Source organism: Solenopsis invicta, chromosome 12 (assembly GCF_016802725.1).
Source record: "Solenopsis invicta isolate M01_SB chromosome 12, UNIL_Sinv_3.0, whole genome shotgun sequence".
Lineage (NCBI taxonomy): Eukaryota > Metazoa > Arthropoda > Insecta > Hymenoptera > Formicidae > Solenopsis > Solenopsis invicta.
In genome coordinates this window covers 16,248,859-16,274,646 of record NC_052675.1, presented here as the reverse complement: position 1 = coordinate 16,274,646, position 25,788 = coordinate 16,248,859, and the positions used below count along the sequence as shown (strand labels likewise).

Genomic DNA, 25,788 nt, shown 5'->3' with positions numbered 1-25,788 from the left:
TACGTTAGTAATGCTCAATCGGTCATACGCTGGCACAAATAAAATTGGTGAGTTTAATTTGTCGTAATATTCGCACGGTAAACATTCGGTGTAATTCTCACAGCAACAAATTATACGACATACGATAAATGACATTTGATATAATTCGTTGTTATAAGAGTTTCCTGCTCGTGAAATTATCAAGACCATTGCATATAATAAAAAAACATCAACTGTGTACTACTGATTAATGATTAAATAAGATTTTCCATTTAATAAATTGTATTATTGTTACATTTATTTCATTTATTTATTAATTTAATTTTAATTTCAAATACTTTACGTAGACATGTTTTTGATAGATGAAATGTTTATAAAGTACTTCAAATCAAATTTAAATTAATAAATACAGTAAATGTAACAATAATAATGATTTATTAAATGTAACATCTTATATATATATATATATATATTTTTTTTTTTTTTTTTAATTAAATATTCTTATCTAAATTTATTTAAATCTTATCTATATCTCATTATATAAAGTAACAAAGTATTAAATAAGTAACTAATAGTATTGAGCTTAGAGAATTAAGTCAAATGTACAAAGGTAATGCCAATAAAAAACCAACACCAGATGTAAAATATAATTTTATTATTCGATAATAATTATCAATAATATTATTATCATTAATTATTAATATATGTTTTTAATTATACTGATGATCCAAACTATAAGACCGAAACATCTTTAATGCTAATTTTTATCGAATAATAAAATTATATTTTTATAATTTTTATAATTTTATTACGCAAATTATTTATGTGAACATCTGATCGCGGCTTGTTATTGACATTACCTTTGTACATTAAACAAAGTACTATTTTTCTTGCTTTCTCTCTTATCTAATTCTCTTAAGTGATGACGTCATGAAATTGCGACGAATCATTTAACAAACAACTCATTGTCAGTACCAGCAGTCGTGCGCGAGAATTCCAAACGAGCAGATCGCTTTGACTTGATCACGTTCAACATATTACATTGGATTATAACCTAAAGGTGCCTCACACAACTGCAAACAGTGATATCGACAATAAACTTTCACCGGTGTTCTTTATCTCGAACGAAAGAAGGTTTAATCGCATATTCCGATTAAACCGTCTATCATGGAGTGCTGTACGATAATCTTATCAATATTAGTTAGCGTATTGGCCATTTATTATTACTCGTTCCGCAAAAACACGAATGCGTTTCAACAACATGGAGTTCCACACGTAAAACAAATATCTGTCTTAGAATGGATTTGGAGAGTTATAATCCGACCAAGAAGCTTCGCCGAAGCTGTTCAAAACATTTATGAAGTGCATCCCGATGCTAAGTACGTTGGCGCTTTTAATTTCTCACAATTAATCATAGTGCTCCGTGATCTTGAACTGATTAAGTCTATTGGTATCAAAAATTTCGACTCGTTCCAAGATCATCAATTTTTTGGCAATGACACTCAAGATCCACTATTCGGAACAAATCTATTCGCCCTTCGCGGCGATAAGTGGCGCGAAATGAGAGTGCTTTTGAGTCCCGCTTTTACAGCTAGCAAGATGAAAACCATGTTTCAGTTGATATCCGAGTGCGCTGTGAATTTTTCGGAGTACTTGATGAACGTACCGTCAGACAAACGCGTTATGGAAATGAAAGACGTTAGCATGAGGTACGCTAATGACGTAATTGCCTCATGCGCCTTTGGTATTAATGTGGATTCGATGAGAGATCGGGAGAACGATTTTTATATTTACGGTTCAAAATCGGTAGATTTTGGTCTAATTAACATTATAAAAATCATGATGCATCAACATATGCCGACACTCGTACGTCTGTTTAATATAAAGTTAATGGATGACCGTACTAAGGATTTCTTTGTAAACCTCGTAGCCGATACTATAAGGACCAGAGAAGAAAAAGGTATTACTCGTCCGGATATGATTCAGCTGCTGATGGACAGTAAAGATAAAAGGGAACCCGGTAAAGAATTGTCCATTTTGAACATGACATCGCAGGCGTTTATCTTTTTTGTCGCTGGGTTCGAGACTAGCTCGACGCTGATGAGCTTCGCGGCGCATGAAATTGCTGTTAATCCAGACGTCCAAGAGAAGCTGCGAAATGAGATCGACAAGGTTTTGGAAGACACGAACGGTCATCCGTCTTACGAGGCAATCAACGGAATGAAGTATCTGAGTGCAGTTATCAATGAGGCTCTCAGAAAATATCCGGTGCAAGTAATGACGGAGAGATTATGTACGAAAGATTTCGAGCTGCCCCCCACACTGCCGGACGCAAAGCCGTTTCTTGTGAAAAAAGATACGAATGTCTGGATCCCGCTTTACTCGCTTCAACGCGATCCGCAGTACTTTCCAGAACCGGAAAAATTTAAACCCGAGAGATTCCTCGACGAGGGAGATCAGTGTAATTTTGACGCTTATCATCCATTTGGATTAGGCCCGAGAATGTGTATCGGCAATAGATTCGCATTGCTGGAGACGAGGACTTTATTATTTCACCTTCTGGCTCGTTGTCAATTAAAGCCGTGCGAGAAGACTTCGACAACTGTGAAGTTGAAGAAAGGCGGATTTCAAATGCGGATTGAAGGCGGTTTTTGGTTGAGCGTTGTACCGAGAGAGAACCGACATCCTACGATTACAAAAGCACATTAGTCGTGTTGATTCTAAATTTTTTATGCACGCTAATCTTTTATTCTGAATTTTTACACTAAGTTCTAAGAATTTAATAGTGGCTCTTTCATGTAGTCCGAATGATGTGAAGAATTATTTTGCATGTACAAACTACAGAAGTTTAATATTAAGCAAATGCTTTCAGGAATTGACATCTTTACATACAAATGCAAATGTAAATTTTTTTTTTATCCTTGGCATGAAGTCATTCTTTTTATTAATCGTTGGTCTGTACGTTTACATTATGCAAAAGAACTTTATATAAAGAAAACATTAGGTATATGTTTACTAGATACAAAAAGAAACTTTTAAACATTGATATGAAATACATAACAAATTTTAATCGATAATACGTATGATATATAAAATAGGAAACATAATATGTATTGGCAAATGTATAATGTATGTAGATTTATTTAGTCTTATAACACACTATTGTACAATAACTTACAACAATGTTTAACTCAATACATATATACAAGTTCATGTTTAGACATGAATGAGTAGCGACTAAAGTATTAGGAATACTTTTCTTCGACTTGTAAGTATGACGTCACGTTTAAATTTAATTGCTTTTTCCGTTCTTAATTATTACAAATCGTGTATTTATCGTATGTACGCACACGTGAGTATTTAACAGAACGATCGAACAGTCTTATGCTATGAGGAGCACAAAAGGATCAAATCATTCTCGAGCAAACATTAAACATTATTACAAAAATGCAATATTATTTTTTGATCAGTCGTATATAATTTAATAATCCTTTTCGGTTAAAAGGATAAAAAAATTGCCAGCTTGATAATTTAGTCCAAAAGGTTTACTCGCGTAATCATGTGAAAATGCATTCAATTAAATGAGAGAGAGATAATGCTATTGCAGAAACGTGTGGCAGCTTATCTATGCGAAAATCGGATGACATAACATTAACGATCATCACGTGAGTTTTTACAGTTTCTCTCCGCTGAGATTGAGCACATTGTAATATGAGTGATCTGGAAACCTGTCGAGCTCAATATAGTCTGTCTCGTCAAGCAGCAAGCCTTCGGTCAAGTTAACGAGCTCGGCAAAGGACGGTCTACATGCTGGATCCTTGTCCCAGCAATAGTACATAATATTGTAAAGTTCTCTTTTACAGTGCTCAGGCCTGTCCAGTCTGTAGCCTTCTTTGATCTTCCGCATTACCTGAAAAAATATTTTGATGTAATATATTTAAAATCATTTGTTGCGCAATTATTTTTTTCAATGGTTCAATTTCGCTGATTTAATTTACTTTATCTTTAATTTTATTAATTTAATTTTATAAATCCATTTTTTTATGAATTTAATTATATATCTATATAATTTAGGTAAAATTTCCCATTATTTTAAATTGAATCGATTAAATTACAATAAAATAAAAAATTGAATTTATTTAATTAAGTTATAAATTAAATTAACAAAATTGATCAAAACAGACGATTATATATATCCATACCTCTGCGGCAGCGAGACCAGGATACGGTGTCGATCCCAGTGTCACGATCTCCCAGATCAGGACGCCGAAGCTCCAGATATCCGATTTAACGGAAAATATGTTATCATATAAACTTTCAGGTGCCATCCACCTGATTGGCAGTCTACCTTCGGATTTTCTCTCGTAAATCTGATTAGCCGCTACGTCTCTGGCAAAGCCAAAGTCCGCCACTTTGCACGCACGGTTCTCGTCGATCAGGATGTTCCTGGCAGCTAAGTCCCTGTGGATAATACCCTTTGACGCCAGGTATTCCATACCTTTGGCGATCTATAAGCAACAAAATCGAATTTATTTAATCAATTAACCGTAGATTCTAATTGAAGATTCAAAACTCGATCACTTACCTGATACACAAATCCAGTAAGATCTCTGGAGGTCAACCCTGCCCCTCCATGATTCCTCTCCTCTCTGGAGGCTCTGAGGAAACTCTGCAGCTTGCCGCCGCTCACGTACTCCAGAATGACAAACATGGGTTCCCGTTCGGTGCAACATCCCAGAAGCCGCACTACGTTGGGATGGGGATCTAGATTCTTCATGACGCGTAGCTCCTGCGCGAGATCCAATCGTTCTCGCTCGGTGGCATTCTCTTTTAGGGTCTTCACCGCCACGATCGTGGGGCCGGATTTGCCGTCGATATCTAGAGCCTCACACTTCCACACCTGACCGAAACAACCCTCGCCGAGGATGTTGAAGACCTAGCAATAATTAATTAATTAATTAATATGGAATTGCTTATTTAATTACTTAGTTAATTACTTGGAACTATAAATTTATCGAAACTTGAAATTTATTTAACAAATGTATAAATTTATGAAATTATTAAATTTAATTAGCTAGTTAATTTTTCTTACGTTTGACCACTTTAACAGTGTAATAATACTTAGCAAATAATTATTGGTTCTGTGTTTAATTAATGGTTAAGTATAAATTAATGATCATACCTTCAATCTATGCCTGGGAAATTCCCATTTATCTTCCTGTTTATTCTGAATGCCTGCTTGGAATTCTTTCTCCCACGGCTGGTAACGATTATTGTGAGCCTTTGGACCTCGCCACCTCTTCAGGACGAGAGAAGGATCGTCGGATAGATTAGAAACACTGACTGTCGCCTGTTCCTTCTGAAAATCACATTTTGTCTTAATTATCTTGTTTAGATGGAAAAAGTTTGTGTTTTTTATTAAAAAATTAAAATTTTATTTCATAATAGAGGATCCAGTTGAAGAAGTTACATCTTCTATTTTTTTTTTTTTTTTAATAAATTTTAATTTGAGTACCGTGTCCGTCTTGGATTTGCGACTGCCGCAAAATCTGTTCCTCAGGGACCAAACGCCCATGCCGAGACCTACAACGAGGACGCATCCAGCCGCCACCGGTACCAGCGTCATCGCCATGTCTTGCGAAGACGGCGCGGCGGAGGGTGAGACCTTCGAGCTCAACGCAGGACCCTCTACTTCGTTTACGTGGACGTTCTCTTCAGTAACAGTACTGACGGTACTGACGGTACCGCCGCCGACGCTGTCATTATCGTTAGGTTTTATTTTCTCTATCTCGAGTTTTGTGGTTTCAGGATGATACTGTTTCGGTGGTAAGGGAGGTAAAGGCGAGGGAAAGTTCGGCAGATTTGGTATCCCGATATTTGGTATCCCGAAGGGCGGTCGTATCCGGCCACCGGCACCGTGTTGATTTGGATATGGTATCCTGTTAAAAGAATAAATTATTAGGAAAAATTCTTTAAATAAAAAAAATTCATTATTTCTAATGAAATTTTTTTCAATTATAAAACTTCTCTTTACATTAATTGTACATTCTCTAAATCTCGTGGAGTGAAAATTGAGCAATTTTTCGAGTAATTTATCACTCTAATAAGAGTAAAAATTTACTTCTGTAAAAAGAAAATTGAGTCCGTGCAATGTTCAAATGATTTTTTACTTCACGAGATTTAAAGAGTAGTATAATTTTTTAGACTTAATATTTTTGTTGATGTTTTATTTCTTAATATTTATATCAATTTCATACACATAGATATTGCAGTTTTACGTAAGCAATTCTTTTATAACAGGTACTTCTTGCACTCTGCAATTTTTTTTTAAACCGTGTCTGTTATCATTAACGAAGTGGAGCATGAATAATAGAACGGATCACCGCTTAGTCCCCTTAAGGTCACATGCTTTTCCTTGCCACTTATGCTATATTGAATTCAGCAAAAATATCAATTTTCGCTCAATTTAATACTGTTTTCATTGAAATGTTGATTATATCAATTTTTTGAATTTCTGTATCGAATTAGACTAAATTATAATTAAAACAAGTTGAGCTATTATAACGGATTTTATTCATTGAAAAAATAATTTTTTAATTTAAAAAGTAAAAGACTTTCGTTCAAATTAAGATTGTATTAATGATTAATTATGATTGTATCTGTATTAATAAATACAGATAACAAATTTGAATAAACAATCTGAATATACGACGCAAAGGATTATTTGAAAATGACGCAATAAAAATGCAACGTATATCAAGACGCTAAAAGCTGAGATCTTGCATATTGTCACATTTCAGAATTATTATCGTTTGACCGAAATCCATAAATAATTTTAAAATGACATATTTGTCATTAATTTTTTCTAGACTTAAAAAATATGAATTAATAATTTATTTTTATGAACACTTTACATTAGAACAATACATATTTATCTCTATTCTAAAGAAATCCAAAACATTTTAGAAATTTAATTTTCAACGTTAATGCAAATTATCTGATATGTCTGGAATATTTTTCTATACATTTCACCTTTTTTTGGAATGCAGCATTTAGGTTCTGCGTCGTCATGTTCGTTTTCTTTTTTTTAATATACATAATGAATCACATCGACCTAATAAAAATGCCAATATGTGTGTGTATGTGTGTGTGTATGTGAGTACATGGCCACGCACCTTGTCTTTCCCCGATTCGGTGCCGATGCGTTCTCGATGTTGACGTAAACCTCAGTCTTCGCTGTGAGCTGACCGTCAGAAACGGTCACATAGAGTAACAGGTTCTGGCCTGCCTGAAAAGAAGAATGAGCAAGAATCGTAATTCAAGCGACTCGACATCTGAGCATTCGCGAATGCCGTATATGTAGACTGTGCCTTCGTCCAACATCGGAGACCCACTGCGTTCTTTCTCCGTAATACATTTTTCTAACAAACCTTATTTTTATTCGATTATAAACAGTTTTTGTTTTTATTTCTACAATAGATATCGAGATATATGGAACACATATTTAATTGAAAAGTTTTGTATTACATATAGTTTAAAACACGAGTTTTTATAACGTTTAAATAAATCTAATTAACTTCAATTAAAAAAAAATATATACAATCTGTTTAACAAATTATCTAACCACTAAAGGTTATAAATATACTTCAAATTATACGGGTAATTTAGTTAATTATAAAAGTCATTGTTTTACATTTTCATCAAAATTATTAAATGATTTAGCAATATTGACAGTTGTCAAAAGTACTTACTCTCCCTTTGAGAGTTTCGTTGAGAAAAACTATGCCGGTCCTGTTATCGATGAAGAAAGGTAATGGCGGCTGAGGCTTGTTATTTCCGTTGTAATGATCGTGCGGCTCCAGACCGTAAGTCAACTTGTCTTGCTCGTTGTCCTCGGCGCGAACCCTGGTTATGACGTTCCCCACCGGCTCAGTCTCCGGAAGCCTCCAGTTCCGATCCAGCCACATTATGGGCGGTGTATTATCGCTCAATTGGCTCCCTATAAGTAAAATAATTTGCTATTTGACCGATTTGTAAAATTTTTAAGTTCTTTAGTGCTTCGATATTTTGAAATTTTCGAAATTCTGAAACATTCAAGAATCTTACGCTTTACGTTAAGATGACACTCGATTTTTATCTCTTCAATTTCTTTTTTTTTTAAATCTTTTGGGGTTTTATACATAATACTTGTATTTTTTATACACTATTCAAAGTTTCAATTTCGTCTTGCCAAAGTCTTTCGTCATTTGTAATTGCAACAATCGAAGTCCTCGATTGAAGCATTTAGGGCATTTGAATTTAATCCGCTGGCAATTAATGACTTTCCGTCACGGAAGGTTGACAACGCGACTGAAATCCCGTTCAAATCGGCGTCGATTCCTCGCGAGCACATTTCAAGCTCGTTGCTTTACGCTCGAGCTCTAATTAGTCCCGGGTTTACCGAACGATAATGAGAGAGAACAGTGGGTGGAAATGCGCGCGCACCGAGAGATCGGCCTTGATATGCATTCCTTCCTGGATTTTGAGTTCATATCGCCAAGTAGACTGTGACCCTCGTTTTCGTTTCGCGTATTTTTGTCTGTTTCTCACGTATGAAACCTCCGTTTTAATACATCTATCTCTAATTCTGTAATCTTTTGTGTTACCAATATTATAATATATCCTCCTTGATTAATTATATAATTATTTAAATGTATATAATTAATTATATAATCAATTAATTAGATAATAATTGAAATTACAGCAAAAGAAAGTATATAAGGAAATTTCTTTTTGAAAAGAAAAATTAAAGTTGAAGAAAAGAAAATTGAGGTAGAGAGAGCGATTGTATTGCAGACTTTTGTCAAAGAATTTTCTTTGAGACATGTAATTTCTCATATTGTCTTCGTAGCATAATTAGTGATTTCCGCGCTGCTTGTTGTACACGCAGAAAAAAGTTATCAACTTAACTATATTAAATCTTTCAACTTGATTAAAATTTTTTACTTTAACTATTTATTTATGTATTTGACTTAAATATATAAATAATAAACTTCGGTTTGAGTATTTATATATTTAACATATGTATTTAACTTAAATACGTAAATATTTGGATTAAAGAAATTCAATCAAGTTGAAAAATTTAGTAAAGTTAAGGATGTTTAAGCTATACAGTACAAGCTAAAAATTATCAAAATTTAAAAACATAAGATTTTTCTAAGTTTATTCTTTTTTTTTCTAATCAGCAACAAACAATTTTGATTGCAAATACCCGAATTTTGGTCTTGAAACTAGCAAAAAAAACAATGAAAAATTTGATTTATAATAATTTTTGCAACGACAATTATTATATTTTGCTGCAGTTTTAAATAAATAACTTTCAAACGAGTAAATGATTCTAAACGAATTTTTTCATGAATATTTATTAAAGTTTTATTAGTATACGTAAAATTTTTGTTTTAATTAGTACTTTCCCATCAAAATTGCAAACAAATATTGCAAAACGCACGATTTTACATAAAAATTAAGAGTGAATAAAAAATTAAGTAACTTTTGAACCAATAAGTGAATTGTGCTTAAATTTTACACGGATACTCAAACGTGATATTAGAACAGTTTATTGAAATTTTTATATTTTTTGGCAATATTTTGAGACATGATACGTATATACATCCTTAACAACTTTTTTTCTGAATCTACTATTTTCATGATATTCCCGTGCAAAAAAAAAACAACAATAACTGGATTTCGCGGCGTTCTACACCTGACTGCGCGTCACTGACGAATAATCGTGCCGCGATTCAGCACGCCTACGATCCTTCGACCTCTCTCATTAGGAATGATCGGTCCGGCGAGTTATGCTTGGAATAGAAAGTCACGGCGGCGCGGTCGCACGAAGAGCGTTATGATACCGGCCGGTCGATCTGATATGGCGCGAAAGGCGCGCATATATACTAGAAATAGAAAGTGCATCGTGCGAGCGTGCACGTTCGCGATTCGCAAAATTTAAATTTACTACGGCTTCGTCCGAGCAGTGATAATGAACTCTTCTCATGAATATCGAATTTAATTGCACACCATTATGCGCTTTTCCGTTGCGTGCTCGCTTCCTTTTCGCGAACACGAATTGCTTCTTATTAGTATCGCTATACTATTCGAATCTTCATCTGGCATCTGACAAATCCTAAAGTCGATCGTATAAAAAATTAGATTAGATTCAATGTTGGAAAAAGGTCAATTTTATGAGCCGAAAATTATAGATGATAACAAAAAAGATGTCTAATTAAAATAGTAGATTTTTCACATCTGGAACATTTTGACTGTACTAAGCCTTCTTCAACCACATAAACATTTAGAACATTGCTATTTGAAGATAAATTTATATACTAATTAAATTTTTATTCGTTACGACTCACTGTTGTTAGCTGAATTCTTGCTTATAATTATTACTATATTAATTTATCGACAATTCGAGCGTTTTTTGTTACGGTACTTTTAAGATTAGATTTTTTTTCGCAACACATAAAAATAAGTGAAATAAACTAAATTGAAGAAATATTATTGAGTTCTCATTGGTGAATAATATTACTTCTCGAAGCAAAAAGTTAAATCAGATTTAGCGGAATCCGTCGTTAAAATAATATATGGCATAATTTAGAGACTATCATCTTCTCTTCACAACGTGCCCCACGGTTCAACGCGGGGGAAACAGATTGCCATCCAACGTCTGTTTTGAATCTAACAATCGTTCTCAAGTCAATGAGCTTCCATCGAGGAAGACGCGGCAGTAGTGTTTTCGCGAAGAGCGACGTAACCGTGACGATCTTCATAATGGTAGCGGTTTTACTTCGCGCTCTCTTTTCACCCTTCGTCGTAATCGCAGCGATTATTCATGAGAATATAGCGCAGTAACTGTATTCTCACGGTGCAGTGACTTCAATACCGCTATAACGCGCCGCGCGCGTTTGAGACGCTACTCGAAGCGAAGACAAGCGGCTCATTGTAATGCGGCGCGCTCTCGCCATAATCGGCATCGCGCATTCGTATCAATGTCAGTCGCATCACGATTGGATGAAAATAAAAATTCCACGCACACCAAGCTCTCGCGAAGTATTAACGAGATGACGTTGAGTAGTACCGTAAACCACGGTTACATCGTCACTTGTCACAGACTAAGAAACTCTATCAGACACCGTTATTTTTTTCCCCTTTCTTCATTTCTTCATTTGTTCATCAAAGCAGTGCTAATGACTTGTCAATTGATAATATAGAAGCACGGTGACAACATAAATGAAAGAATTAACGTACAAGCTTGGAAAACAGTTTGACTTTAATATTATTTTATTTATTCTAATAACTTTAACGCTAAATTTTTGGATAGATTTATAATTGATATTGATATCAATAAAATCATATTATTCAGTATTTTCTAAACAAATTTTGCTTTGGCAGAGTTTTAAGGATGTAAGGGTTATATCTCAAAACATTATCAAAAATATATAAATTTCATAAAATATTCTAGTATTACGTTTGAATATCTATGTAAAATTTGAGTTTATAAGTTAATTTTTTGTTTACTCTGATTCTTATGTAAAATCGCATTTTGCAGTACATTAGGGAAAATCTTTTGTTGTAACAACAAATAATTTTGGTTAAAATATACCAAACAAAATTATTTAGTTAATGTAAACAAATATGTTTTTTTATTTATATTTCAGAGAAGCAACCAAATTTTTTGTTGTATAAAACAAAATATTTGGTCGCAATTAAAAAATTTTCGATTAAACAGACTTTGTTGAAGGCACTAAATTCTTTTTCTTAGTATACTTATTTGCAAATTTGATGAGGAAGTAGAGTATTATCAATTAAATCTAATTTTTTATATACTAATCAAACTCTAGTAAATATTCGTGCAAAAATTTCTTTAGATCAACTTACTTGTTTAAAAATTATTTATTTAAAATTGCAACAAAATATAGTAATTTTTGCTGCAAAAATTATAATAAATCAATTTTTTTATTGTTTTCTTTTTTTGCTAGTTTCAGGGCCAAAATTCGGGCATTTGCGATGAAAATTTTTTGTTGTTGATAAAAAAAAGAATAAACCTAGAAAATTCTTCAGTTTTAGAATTTTGATAACTTTTAGCTTTCAGCTCGTATTGCATAACCAAAACATTCTCAATTTAAAATGTTACAGATCATCAAACTGCACAAAAGAATGATTTATTCTAAGATCTATCTCAAATTACTGAAAGATCTGTCATTAAAACTGTCACGGTAGAGTCGTAATAAAATATTCTATAAAACCAGTTTCTTTTTAAAAAAGCTAAAATAGACACGCAGGATTAAAGGGCATTCTTATGCAGCGAGTGAACGCCGATCGTAAAGTCGACCGCCATTGCGGTTGGGACTTTCCCAAATCGGCCAGCAACGAGTTTCCTTTCGAATCGTTATCCTCCGGATACAGTGACGTGTCTAACGTAAGAGAGACGCGGATACGATTCCTCAAACTTTCTCGGATTTCGTCCATGCGTTTTCTACCTTTAACATCGCCGGTCGGCGAACGGAGGAATCGAAACGAAGGTGCGAAAGGTTCTCTCATGAGACCACGAAGAGCATGGTCAGTCCGGCGATCCGTCCCGAACAACACGGAGAAAGTGGGACGATGAAAGTGCGACCGAACGACCGTGTGCGTGTGTTTGTTTTCGCATTTGCGAATGTGTTGGTACGCCCATCGAGAGCATCGCGTCTTTTTTACCAACTTCTTATCGAGCATGATGATAAGCGCGATGATAAGATAATGGCACGATAAGCGCCGCAGGCTCCTGTATTTCATCCTCTCGTTAGAATCATGTATTTCGGTATTTTAGATCATCAAAGAATATTACTTACAAGTATCGCGTGATCACCGATCGCATACTCTTCAGTTAATCGAAAGCCGTGCACGATATATCCCCATCAATTTGCAACTATGATCGTTAGCGCGGCACGAATTATCATTACCGAGCGCGCTGTCCTTCGGACATTGAAATCTTGGTGCTCGCTGGAGTCACCGGCGGCAGGTCGCCCTACTTAGTGGATGACCGGTTAAAGGAAACTCCGCCGTACTCCCCGCGGAGGGGCTTTCGAAAGAGGCAGGTGGAGTCTCAGGCCTTTCACAGTAATCCTTGGTCGACTATCCTGGTAGAATTACCTCGGGGAAAACGGGATTGAAAGTATCTCGATATTACATGATTTTAATTGCGCAGATGTAGTTCAATTAAAATTTTAGAGGAAATAATTTATTAAACTGTTTGCTAAAGTAATTTAGCGAAACATTTTACTCGTCGAGAGGAGAAAACCTCGTGGAAGCTAGAATGTCACTCCTTCGATGAAACTACTTTGTTGCGGATGGCACGAAAATCTGACTTGTTTAAAATTCCAGAGGAAAACTTGCGGTTAAGTTACCGCAATTTATTAATTACTTTTGAGAGAAACTCGATTATCATCGGGGTGAGAGTACGATGGAAGAGGTAGATGGGCAATTTCGATCCTTTCACAATGCCCCTTTCACATTTTTCTTTTTCTAATAAATGGAAAATATCATCTTTCGATAAGTTTAACGTTTTTCGTACCGAGAAAAAGCATTTGCGGTCTTTGTTAATTCAGCATGCCGTTAATGCAATAAAATTCACTGCCATCAAGGTGACAGAATCTTAGAAAAAAGACAGACAGGTAGAATTTCAATTTCCTTTCACAATGATCCTTGAGAGCAACTCGATATAATTATCCTTTGTGCACGGCGTGAAAAATATTTATTCCCGCAAGAGTGATCATTTTAGTTAAAAAAAAAAAAACTCAACTATGTGTAATCTTGTAGGAAGAGTTACAGTTAGCCAAAGTTAGAGAAAAGTGCGTTGTCATCTCGAGGTGAGAGGCTTCTGAAAAGCGGGCAGGTAAATGAGAGTAGGCAGACGGTATTTCAATCCTTTCACAATAATCCTTGAGGCCGATCCAATATAATTACCATGTAAAACAGAACGGAAAGTGTCCCCCTTCCGCATCTAACGTTTTCTTTTTTTTTTTAATTTAATATGCTCTTTTTGCATATATAGCATGCTTTAATTGCCAACAAGAATTCTTCCTTTCCTTCTCTCTTTCTGCAAAACTAAAATTTATTTTAAGTGAATAATTTATAGATGTTTAATTCATCTGGTTATTATTCGTTATATCATTATTATTATATAATGTGATGTCTATTTATGATATATTACCTATTTACTGTTTTTATTATACAATAAAAATATATTTCTTATGTTCTATACATTGAAAGAAAAAATTGATTGAAACCATCATATTATTTAACTATAATTCGTTTTCGGTGTCAACTATATATTTATAGTTGTTTTGATCATGCGAATTGTAGTTATTAGTTAGTATTTATTACTATGTGAATAGTAAGTGAATATTAACAAAGTAATTATATTCACTACAATTGTGATTATATTTACTACATAGAAATGTTTATTTATTTTTTTTTTGGTATTCATATCTTAATATTTCACTATATTAATGTTTTAATTATTATAATTTATAGTATAATTTTTTCAACATTATAACAATAACAAATATAGAAATAGAGCACCTAATTATTTAGATATATAATTTAGATATATAATTATATATCTAAATTATATATCTAAGATATATTATTTAGATATATAATTATATATCACAAATATCACTTTTCTCTCGATGTACATATATGACCCTTCATCCATATCATAATTAACTGTCGAGCTATCTATAACATTAACGAATATCTTTATATTCGTATATCTTCTCTTCTCTCATATCTTCTCTTTCAGAAGATTTTTTCAAGTATGTCAAATGTAAGAAATTTATTTTTATTAAGAATTTCTCATTTCGCTTGATGTTCGATTAATGTGTTGTGTTGCTAGTGCATTTTATGATGGGGCTTGTATGTCAATATAGCGTTCGGTATTGAGATTTCTAATAGCTTTCCAATAAATCAATGGATATTCGAAAAAAATCTTGTCGACGTTATGAGCATTTAAGTTAAACCGCAAAGTGCTAAAGCTCGCTCTTCAAGACGAATAGGCCATCGAGCACGTTGCTGATGGCTCTAGGCAGGCGGTAGCGCTCATCGCTAGAGCTGTCGCTAATGGCTAGAAAGTCCGGCCCCCGTGATTTATGCGTCGAGCTCGTTTCTCTCGCGAGAGCTCTCGCTTCGACACAGACAGGTGTAACCCAGCAATGCCCGGAAATTGATTGGCCGATCGTCGATCGCAAATTAACTGAACGGTCGAGGATGCGCTCCGTCGTAATTATTTGCCATCGTTAATCAGCGCCGATGTATCGACTCACAATAATTTAGCGCCTATACATCACTGGCAAATCGCCGCCCCATTACACATCGACGGTATTCTTTCGGCTATCTTCATGCCGATTTATATAGGAATTTAAACACGCGCGTAATATGATTAATGGATTTAGTAATATCGAACAATTTATTAATTGTTAATTTAAACAAGACATTCACGATTAATTTTACATTATTAGGTAGTAACTATCTTGATTATCAGAGCAAATTATTAAAGTACCTTACTCGTTAAGCTCTAGAACTTTTCGCAGTTTGTAATCTCGATTTTAAACGAATCTCGAGTGGTGAACGAATTAATAGATAGAATTAATAAATAATTGTAAGGAAAGTGCGAAGATGAACCGCTTCGTTAAAATTAAAAGAGACGATGCAATTTTTCCGCGTGTCTCGTACACTGTCGAGGGATTTCCAAAGTGTAGAGAGTGTGCAATCATGGCAAGTGCAATTTTCGTGTGACTCATGGGGAATGGTGCAGCGATATAGTAACGCGAGACGTGCAACAGGATCTGAAAGTGAACCACTCGATTTCCGTCGCTGGATTGCGGAGCCTTCGAGTCGACGATGTTTTCTCGTTAACCAGACGCGATCACTTCTTCGTCTCTCGATGAATTGAATATCTCAAGTGGTTTCCAAGAACAATCGTTCTGTTCCTGGGACCGATTTATTAATTTACATGCAGAAAAATATTAATTCTGCTGCTAAGAAAAATGATTAATTTATTTTCTTTTTTTTTTTAACAAATAACCATTGATAATTGTTTTACATTATATGTAACACAAATTTCAGAAAAACTTCTTATAATATACTAAAAAAAAAAAAGAATTTATACTCTCTCGAAAAATATAAAATTTTATCGAAAAAAATCAGAATAATAAGAAAATCGAATTTTCGTTTGATCTTAATATTCTTGATTGAAATGTTAAGTTACTAGGATTTCGATTTAGATAATTTCAATAAACTTAGCTCTTTATGATGAACCTGTGATAAATGTGTTGATTATGAAATATTTAAAATACGATCATAAATTGTTAATTGAAAATGAAAAAACTATGAAAAATATCTGACCGGGCCAAGGTCGTGATGTCATTGAAGCGCTCGTATTTCCGGATACTCTGGGTGTCGAAAGAGCATTTTTTGTTTCCGCCATCTCGACCGTGGCGAACTGAGAACCGAAACGAAGCAAACCGGAGAACTTTCACTTCACCTGGTGAGGTCATCGTCGGTCCTTAAATATTCTCCGGCGTGACGCTTCACTTTCATGCATGGCGACGCTTTCGAGGCTTGAAAATCGAGCCGAGCGAATAAGCCAGCGAAGCGCGATCTTTACGTAACGCTCTCGAGAAGGCTTGACATCCTCCTCCGGGATTCCCATGAACTAATAATAAGAGATGACATTTGGTTTTAGCGAAAAGAGAGAGAGCTTACTATCTTTAAATGAATAGTAGGACGATCAAAGATTATCTTGCTTCGAATTACTTTTCAAAACGTGGTAAAGGGAACATGGGGAACATAGTAATTAAAATAGAGTTATTTTATGTAGAGTTCTACACAGATGGTTTTTACACAGATGGTTTTATGCTAAGTATTATAAAAATGGCCAATATACTGAGAGAAAAAAAATTATTTCAATAACTATAATTTAACTATAATTTACAGTTATTTTGATGCCAGCTATATATTTATAGTTATTAGTTATTATTACTACGTAAATAATAAGCGAATGCTTGAAAAATAGTTATACTTACTATAATTGTGATTGTATCTGTTATATAACAATGTTTATTTTATTTTTAACATTCAAATATTTTAATACTTTACTCTATTATAATGTTTTAAAAATTATAATTTATAGCAAAATTTTGTCATAGTTGATAAAATTATAAATACAAAGTTGTTATTACTAACATTAGCAGTAATATAAAAAACTCTAAAAAACTACAAATTATAGTCATAAATATCAAACTTTTTTTTTAGTGTATTGGAAAATATTTATTAAGTAAATAAAATATTAAAATATTAATCTGTTTTCGTTTAAAACACGTTACTTGTCGCAAAAGTTGTAAGATACGGGGTTTCTTTGAGATCGCACGTTTAATTGCGGTAATCCAGGTTTCAACTAATAAAAATAGCAGCTGACGAGTTATGCAAATTCTTATGTTAACATCAACGATAAAAGATATATAAAAGTTATTACATATAATCGTTACATAAAATTTAATCAATTAATTTTTAATCAAATTATTATAAAATGGTAATGAACATTCTTATCGAGTAGAAGCGTTTAAATTTTAACGTTTCATGATTTTTAATAGCTATATATATATAGCATATTTACAAATATTGATTAAATATAAATTATATTCTTCCATCTTAATGAAAGAATACACCATTACTTTATTATAAATTTAAAAGAGTCTTATTCTGCAAGAATTTGATTTATAACACTAAATAAGATCCTTAGGTCAATACATAAGTTCGTAAGAGTTTTACAAATTAAAACATTCGTAAAAGTAAGTTGTAACAACGCTGTTTATCGCAAATACTTTATGTTGCTTTTAAAATTAACATTGGCAGGAAGTTATTAAAAGCAATGCAAACCGTTTTGAATAAATAATGTTGCTACAACTCATTTTTGCGAATGTTTCAATTTGTCAAAATATCTCACGAACTTGTACACGGACCTAATATTACACCAATAACTATATCGCTGTATTAAAACATCGATATGTTAAATTATTTGGAAGATGTCATAGACGAGAAACGATTGCGCACGATTATCGATGTATTCTTTGAACATTTCATTGCAGAAACGACTGCGACAACAATGGGAACATCCGTTTACAATATTCATTATTTACTGACATAGGCAATTTCTGTTTAATGTAATGTCGTCGGGAAAAGCGCATTAACGACAACGAACGGGTGCAATAAATAGCTCGCAAAACTGTCGAAGAGTTGTCTAGAACTGGTTGCGAGCGATTCTTGTCTGGTGAGAAGAATGCCCGCATAAACGATCTTATGGCTGCACCGTAATAACATGTGTTCACCGCATTTGCATCCGCCATACTGATGAGATTATTTCCTGCCTTAAGTTGAAATTACTAAAAGAACGTTTATGCGCGAATACAAATTCTGCCGTGAAAATTAAAATGACATGGCTGTCATATTAATTGAAGAATTATGCAAAAAGTTGTAATAAATTAGGAAAAAAATTATAATAACTAAAAGAAGTTTGTTTAAATTCCTTTTCCGATTGAATCAAGTTTGTTTTGATTAATGCATTATGTTTTTTATAATTTTCACTATTTTAAGATTTAATTTTACGTTTTTATCTTTGGATACTGGTTTCTGCTTCAGGTATATGTTTACGCATTTATTTTGTAGAATTTTTTTGTGGAAAAAACCTGTCTTTCCCGGAAACTAGAATCGTGAAGAAGCCTCGACACGCAACGCAAGTAAACGCGTCGTGACTAATAAATCGCGATATGACGCGCGCGTGAAGAAGATGGCCCAACGACCGTGCTATTGCAAGGAATTCTACGAGTCAGTGGAAACGCATTTCGTTCCTCCTCATCAGCACGGCCGACGAGCCTTGGTGTCAGTGAAGGTTAGGTATGGGTTCTTGCTCGGTGTCTGGTGACCCGGTTTGTACGACTGTCTCTGTGCTTGAACGTTGTTAATTCTCTCGCGAAGTCTTGTATCGATAATTTCATACAAGATCTTTAGCTACTTATCTCTTTTTCCGCCGCCTTCCTTTAAAAAAGAAACGAATCATTTTCAGCTAAAAATTTTAAGATTTAACCATTTTTTAAGGCACAAATAAATTTCATATTAATATTCGTTATGTATTAATTATTTGCTGAAAAATAAAATAAAAATAGTAAATAGCAAATAATAATTGTATTAAACATGAAGAAAATAATTGCAATAAATCTAACAGTAGACACATACTGACGAAGTAAAAAATTATAAATAATATTATATATATATGAAAGAGTCTGAGGATAATAATTAAATTCACAAAGATTGCCTATCTCTGACCCATTACTATTACTTTTACGTGAGTTATTGAGTATATATTTTACACTAATCAATACATACATGTTACTTGAATATGTTTCAACCCTAATTCGAGTCCTTCTCAATGCACATTTTGATGAAATTCTTTAGATCTTCCAATCCACAGTTAAAGTGTGTGTCAAATCATTAAATGTCATTGTGATTGTTACATTTGTAAAGAGTAACTGTAAAATCATAGTTAAAGTGAATATATAATAGCATTTAATTAGGAAATTATCAATAAGTAATAAACATTAAAGTCAGATTGTAAAAATTAGATAAAACTATAAACAGCACTTGCGTAAAAATGATATTAAATGGAGAGCTGTATTTTGTTTTTTAAATTTATTTTTAAAATAAAACAATTCGAGCGATTTATTTAAAGTTTACATATCAGTGATTTTTTCACTTTTCTTACAAATTTTGGAAAGTAAAGAATATATTCTGCTCTGTATGCTAGAGAGATATTAATAATCTCTTTTGTAAAATAATTACCTAAAAATTATATTTATATACATTTATTTGCTTATAAAATAATTACTTTTTGCGTGACGTTTACATTGTTCTGTATGCTGCTTTTCACAAATAATTTCTCAGATATAGTTATTCATTGTCTTTGTCTTTGGAAAAGGAAGGATTGAATCAAGGCGGACTCCCATTGTGAGACTTAACCACCGGTTTTTGTCGAATGTCTGCGTCCCGGTTATGCGACCGCCAGGTGCACGTATTAATACCCGCGTCTGGCGAGTTTGCGATCGTGTCACTGCTTCACCGTGCTGCGAATAAAGTTTGTCCTCACCATTTGCGCGTACTTCCCCCGACCTTCTTCATGTACCGTTTTACTGCTTTAAGATAATTCCCTGCGACAAATCTTCGCGTTCTTCGCGAAGAAGTTTAGAGCGTAGCAGTTCCCTTTTTTTTTCAATCGATAAATATTGCAATATACACGAAACATTTTGCATAAGAATTCAATAATAACTGCCGAATAAAATAAATTAAAATGAATGAAAATTATTTTTATTTTTATATTATATTTGAGCTGATTATTACTTGTAATTATTTAAAGGAGAATCACAATCGGCAAATTAGTGAGTGCGAAGATTTCACAAGAAACTATTGTATGGTATCAGTTAACGAGAACGCAAAAAGAGGGTTTACGAGGCTATCGCGGGTATTCCTGGCATGCATAGACTGTCCGCTTTTATTTTTCCAGTAGAGCTACAATGTGCGCACACACAATGTGCATAGCGACAGCTATTGCTATTCCGACTTATATTCTGTTCAAACTTTCAAATGATGTCGAAATATTCAAATCACGTAGCTCGAGAAATTCTGATAATCCAGCAATCGCACGCTTGCATTCATTACAAGTACAATTCGCATTCACGAACTGCACAACATTAAAAACATTAAAGCATGCCTGCAATGTATATCGAGAAAGAGAGAGAATAGAAATCTAGACAGAGTTCAATATCAATCTTTTATATTAAAAAAGTTACAATGTGTACAAACATTTTGTGCATAGCAAATTTAATAAATTTTATGATATAACGTGTAAAATTAAAATTAAAAAAAAAAGAACACTTGTAGGCAAAAAATCATTAATTTGTAAGATGTTGAATTTTTGTAAGAAAGTTGATTATATGAATGAAGTTTTCAACGTAAAGAAACAGCTCCACTGCGAAGCAGCTATAATTATTCGCAAAACCGCATGCTTCCTGGCCGCGTTAATTACTCCACCAAAGATTAATCATGTCAAGTGTGATGTACGTGCACAAGATCGACAGGAGGTGCAATATGCAATATGCATGCTATACGCGATTTTAGAAAAACTAGAACTGAGGAATGCATGCGTCTTAGAATTTTATTTATTTCAGCTTATTTAGATTCTCGCTAATTCTTGGCAATAGAATAAAATATTGATAAATTATATTTAATAACATTTTACATACGTAAATGCGTATTCTTTGAAAACAATAAAAATTTCAAAATATATTCTTTACAGATAAATATTATAATTTTAAACTGAAAATGTGTGGTTATCACTATTTGTCACTTTAATAATAAATTACATCGATAATATGATTTTATTTCACTTGTGAAATAACTGTAAAAAATATTCTGTTTTCTTGTTAATTTCTTTTCTTGTATAAGCTGGAATTCAGCTCATCGTGCGGAATTCCGTGCCAAGGATTAAATTATAATTGCGAGATTCGATTGCCATTTACGCACTTGACTAATTAAAATCTATCGAAGCGATTTCATGTATCGTCGTACATTTATAGAGATGCAACATTTCCATCACACTCTTTTGCTCTGATTGCGTTCTTCGGCCGCTCTCGAATGCACATTCTCGTAATCGTGTCGCAACTGTTACCGCGCTCGCGATCAGTTGCTCTCCGGCTTTCTTCGGTAATTATCTAAGTTGAGAAAGAGGGACTTGACAAAAGGCTGGCTCTGAAGGCCTTCGACTTTCTTGAGATTGTGGACTTTCTATTTACTTAAATTCGGAGATCCCTCGACATCGAGAATGATTATGGATAGCGACATAGATAGTGACATCGTGACTTAAACAATATATTGGCATTATTGCATCATTTTCCGTGCTGGATATTTCTAGATTTTCACAACTTCGATACTATTTATATCCAATTAATCATATTTATGTCCAACTAATTATTTAAAAATATTTAAAAATTTTTAATGTAATATAATGAAAATTGTATATTTTATCTAATATATTCTAGTATTAGATAAAAATTAGATAAATATAAAATATATATTTTAAAATATAAAATTATATTTTTATGCTTATGATTGTAATTTAAGATAAACATATATAACAGTAGAAAAATTATTTTTAGGAAAACATTACAAGAATTAAAAGAGTTATTTGTACACTTTGTTAAAAATTTAATTAGACTGTTATAATTAATATTTTATGGTCAATACGTGAAGATTATTTAAAGAGTATTCAAAAAGATTTTTCTGACAATTATTAATTTAAGATTTCTTATAAATTAAAATTAGAATGGAAACGAATGACTGTGTGAAAATAACGTGGTGAGACTGTTGTTGCACAAAAGGTATCTTGTTACATGGCAAGGCAACTTATAATAGCATAGTTGGTCTGGAGAGAAAGGAATCGTTGGCGTAAGCTAGATCTACCACACCGAAGGTAACGCCGTTATTTTGCATCTCCGCTGTCTTTTACGAATGACAAAATTATCTCTCCCAGATTAAAAAGTAAATTGCTTGTTTAGATATTAAAGTAGCAATCTTTTGCGTGCTTAGATATTAGAGTAATCGCGATTGCGCTGAAACATCCATGTACATCTGAATATGCAGCTTTCTCCATGACATATTAGAAAGCGTATACATATATATATTTATAACTCATCTCACACAGATATACCTTTCCAAAACAGCATAATACATATATTGATGTTGAAAATTAAATTATTTTTAATAAAAAAAGAATTTTAATCAGGAATTCATTATTATCTCTTATGGAATCACGGTTGGTATTTTTTTCTCATTAAGTCTTTGTAAAAATGGATGGTTTAGAAGCTATTAATTCCACAAATTCTGTAGATTGTTTTCTATGTTCATCTAGAAAGCTGCATGCGGCGGATACTTCTGCCAACATGCCTTCCGTTTTATGGAATGTCGGAATGTGAATTCTTGTATCCATGAATTCTCAATTTCGCAGTTGTTTTCCTCTACAAATTCTAAAGACCTTTGATTTCTTTCGGATCATTAATTTTGCGAATAGATTCGTATCTACTGCACGTTTCAAAATATTTTGTTTCAAGTATCAGTAGACGAATTCTTTATTTATTATTTATTTTAATTAATTAACGTTGCAGTAAGTTTAGATTATGTTTTTTTTAAATCTAACGTAAATACGTTCCAATCCACCGATCGTCACAGTCCTGCATTAAACTCACCAGCGCATATCCAGAAGCACAGCGTCGCCGCCACGACAGGCCACCAGGCCGACATCGCGCTACATCGATGATCCACGATGACGATGATCTGCGAGAAATATCAGCGTCACTCCATTCGACACGTCTCATCCGGTTCTCACTGCGATCTCACTCGAATCGTCTCGGTATTCACAGATCACTCGATATTTACAAGATACGCACACTTCGTCGATTTTAACGCAATCATCCATCTAATTTGTATTCATTAGAAGAAATTACTATTCGTCGACAGTCAGATCTAAATATGGTCCTCCGAAGCGGAGATCCAATTTGTTGCTGGAGTCGGACGCGCAGATCGTCCAGTTCAAAGATAGTGCTGAGAATTGCTGATAAAGTCAGTGTTTATCCTCGAACCGCATACATTATTATCGCATCCCTTTCGTTGATCACGCAAGTCTGTTTTCTCTTCACGCATCTTTTCTACTTTTCATCCTTTGCACCTTTGCTTACAAACTTGCTCCACATGTTCTCGCATTCTTATTTCAATCAGAGCTTGCGATTGCAAATATACGAGTCAATTCTAAACTACGAAAATGGAAAATTACTGGAGTCTCCGACATCGCGCGCACATCGTGTATAATTCTTCCGAGATCCCGTGGCGAATCGACTGGTAGTCGCTACTTTCTCTTGATTTTCGAGTAATAATTATTTGTTATTTAATTTAATTTAATTATTGCAACAATATTTTGTTACGAAATTCTCTAATAATATTTGTTAAGCCGATTGTTATTATTTCGACATTAACAGTATCATCAAGGGGCAATTAATTTTTTGGGACGTTGCTCACGAATCGGTTGGTAGTCTATCTTCTTCAGTCGTCCTCTCAAGTCGGGCTTGGGCCCGCCGCGGTGCGCAGAGACATCGCGGTCCTCTCGGGGACCGCTAAGGACCCCGAGCAGTGGATCCAATGCGAATTCAGACACTCGCGTACCCCTCGAATTTGCAGATTACGAGTTTCGAAATCTACGGTTTGCACATCATCGGGTGAAATAACTGAGACACGTTACGGGCCCGAAGGAGGAACAAGTTTGACGACGGCTGGCGAACGGAGCGCCGACGCGACTGTGGGGCCGCGACGTCGCGACCTGTTCCCCGACCGTACTCGGTAAATCGGCACAGTGACGTATATCAGTCTGGGCCCCTTGGGGTTATGGATTCCTGAATTCTATGATGCAAAAGATGTTAAGGATAGCTTGCGCAAAAGAACGCAGATGAGGGAGAATTTGTCATATAAGAAACAGAGGCGTATATCAATTTCTTCTTCAATTATTACTATTATTATATCGAATAGGAAATTGTCGAAAATCGTAGAAAAGTGAAACTGTGAAAAATACAGAGAGATCTTAAAGGAATATTATCGAGAGTCATTTTAAGACAATGATAATCTCTTGAGAGTTTCTTTCGAGAAGCAACAATTTTTCTTATGACATATAATTAATATAATTATATTTTACATAAAAAATCTGTCTTGACGTCATCTATTTTCAAGACGTATTTGATTTATGTGTTTTACTAATTAATTCATATGTAATACCGAATAATTTCAATATCTCGGATATCCAAAGCCTTTGAGATGCCGATCCGGTAGCGCCGCCATCATCGTCGTCGTACAAGCCGCAATTGTCGGCCGGAGAAAATAAACCGCCAATGGCGTAGAATTCCAACCACTTCAGTGGCGGATTTATTGTGAAATTAAGCATTATTTTTAGAATTTTGAAGGCACTCCAACTTTCTTTTTGTTTTGTTGCCCGAATAAATTTTTTTGCTCACAAAAATATGTATTTTTAAGCCCCACACTGAAGGAAAAATTGCTAAATTTTAATAAATATCTATTCGAATAGTACCAATGAAATATTTATTCAATGTAAATATATGTTTATTTAGTACCATTAATTTAATATAAGTATCATTTTTTCTTATAGAATAAATATTTATGTGCCGTAAATAAATATTTTATTGGTGCTTTTCAAATAAATATTTCTAAAAATTTAAGAATATTTTCTCTCTGTGCAGAAATTACTTTGTTATCAATAGGTATACGGACTTTAATTTGTAGAATTAATAATAGTAATGAATATAGTAACGGTAATAATAATTAATAAAAAAAAACAAATTTAAAAAGTAGGTTTAAAAATTAATTCTTGACTTGATTCATAAACCAATTTTTTTAAATTTACTTTTAATATATTCTTTTAATTAGCTTTTAACATATTTAATTTGATTATATTTTTTTTAGTATTTTATTTTATAAAAAATTCACGAGAACAATTTAAGATACATAACTCTCCATGAATTGCCAGAAAACATTATCTTTATAAGGCGATAATGAAGTTATTCATAGATCGCAATCAAAAACTATCAATCTTTCGAGAAGTAATTATAACCCATTTTGGAGTAAGAA

General features: G+C 33.5%; 2 protein-coding genes across 2 annotated transcripts; one reads left to right on the top strand and one right to left on the bottom strand.

Moving 5' to 3' along the window:
• The first annotated feature begins 938 nt into the window (after positions 1–938).
• Positions 939–3,934, top strand: LOC105196017 (cytochrome P450 9e2). Its single transcript, XM_011161733.3, has one exon. The coding sequence runs from the start codon at positions 1,147–1,149 to the stop codon at positions 2,686–2,688; it is 1,542 nt and encodes a 513-aa protein (XP_011160035.1). The 5' UTR covers positions 939–1,146; the 3' UTR covers positions 2,689–3,934.
• Positions 3,103–24,465, bottom strand: LOC105196016 (tyrosine kinase receptor Cad96Ca). The gene is made up of 8 exons (XM_011161732.3): positions 23,349–24,465; positions 7,731–7,978; positions 7,155–7,267; positions 5,495–5,918; positions 5,162–5,338; positions 4,565–4,915; positions 4,182–4,487; positions 3,103–3,889 (listed from the first exon to the last, which is right to left on the bottom strand). Exons 1-8 carry the CDS (start codon positions 23,401–23,403, stop codon positions 3,653–3,655), a joined length of 1,911 nt encoding a protein of 636 aa, XP_011160034.1. The 5' UTR covers positions 23,404–24,465; the 3' UTR covers positions 3,103–3,652.
• Between the last annotated feature and the right edge of the window lie 1,323 nt (positions 24,466–25,788).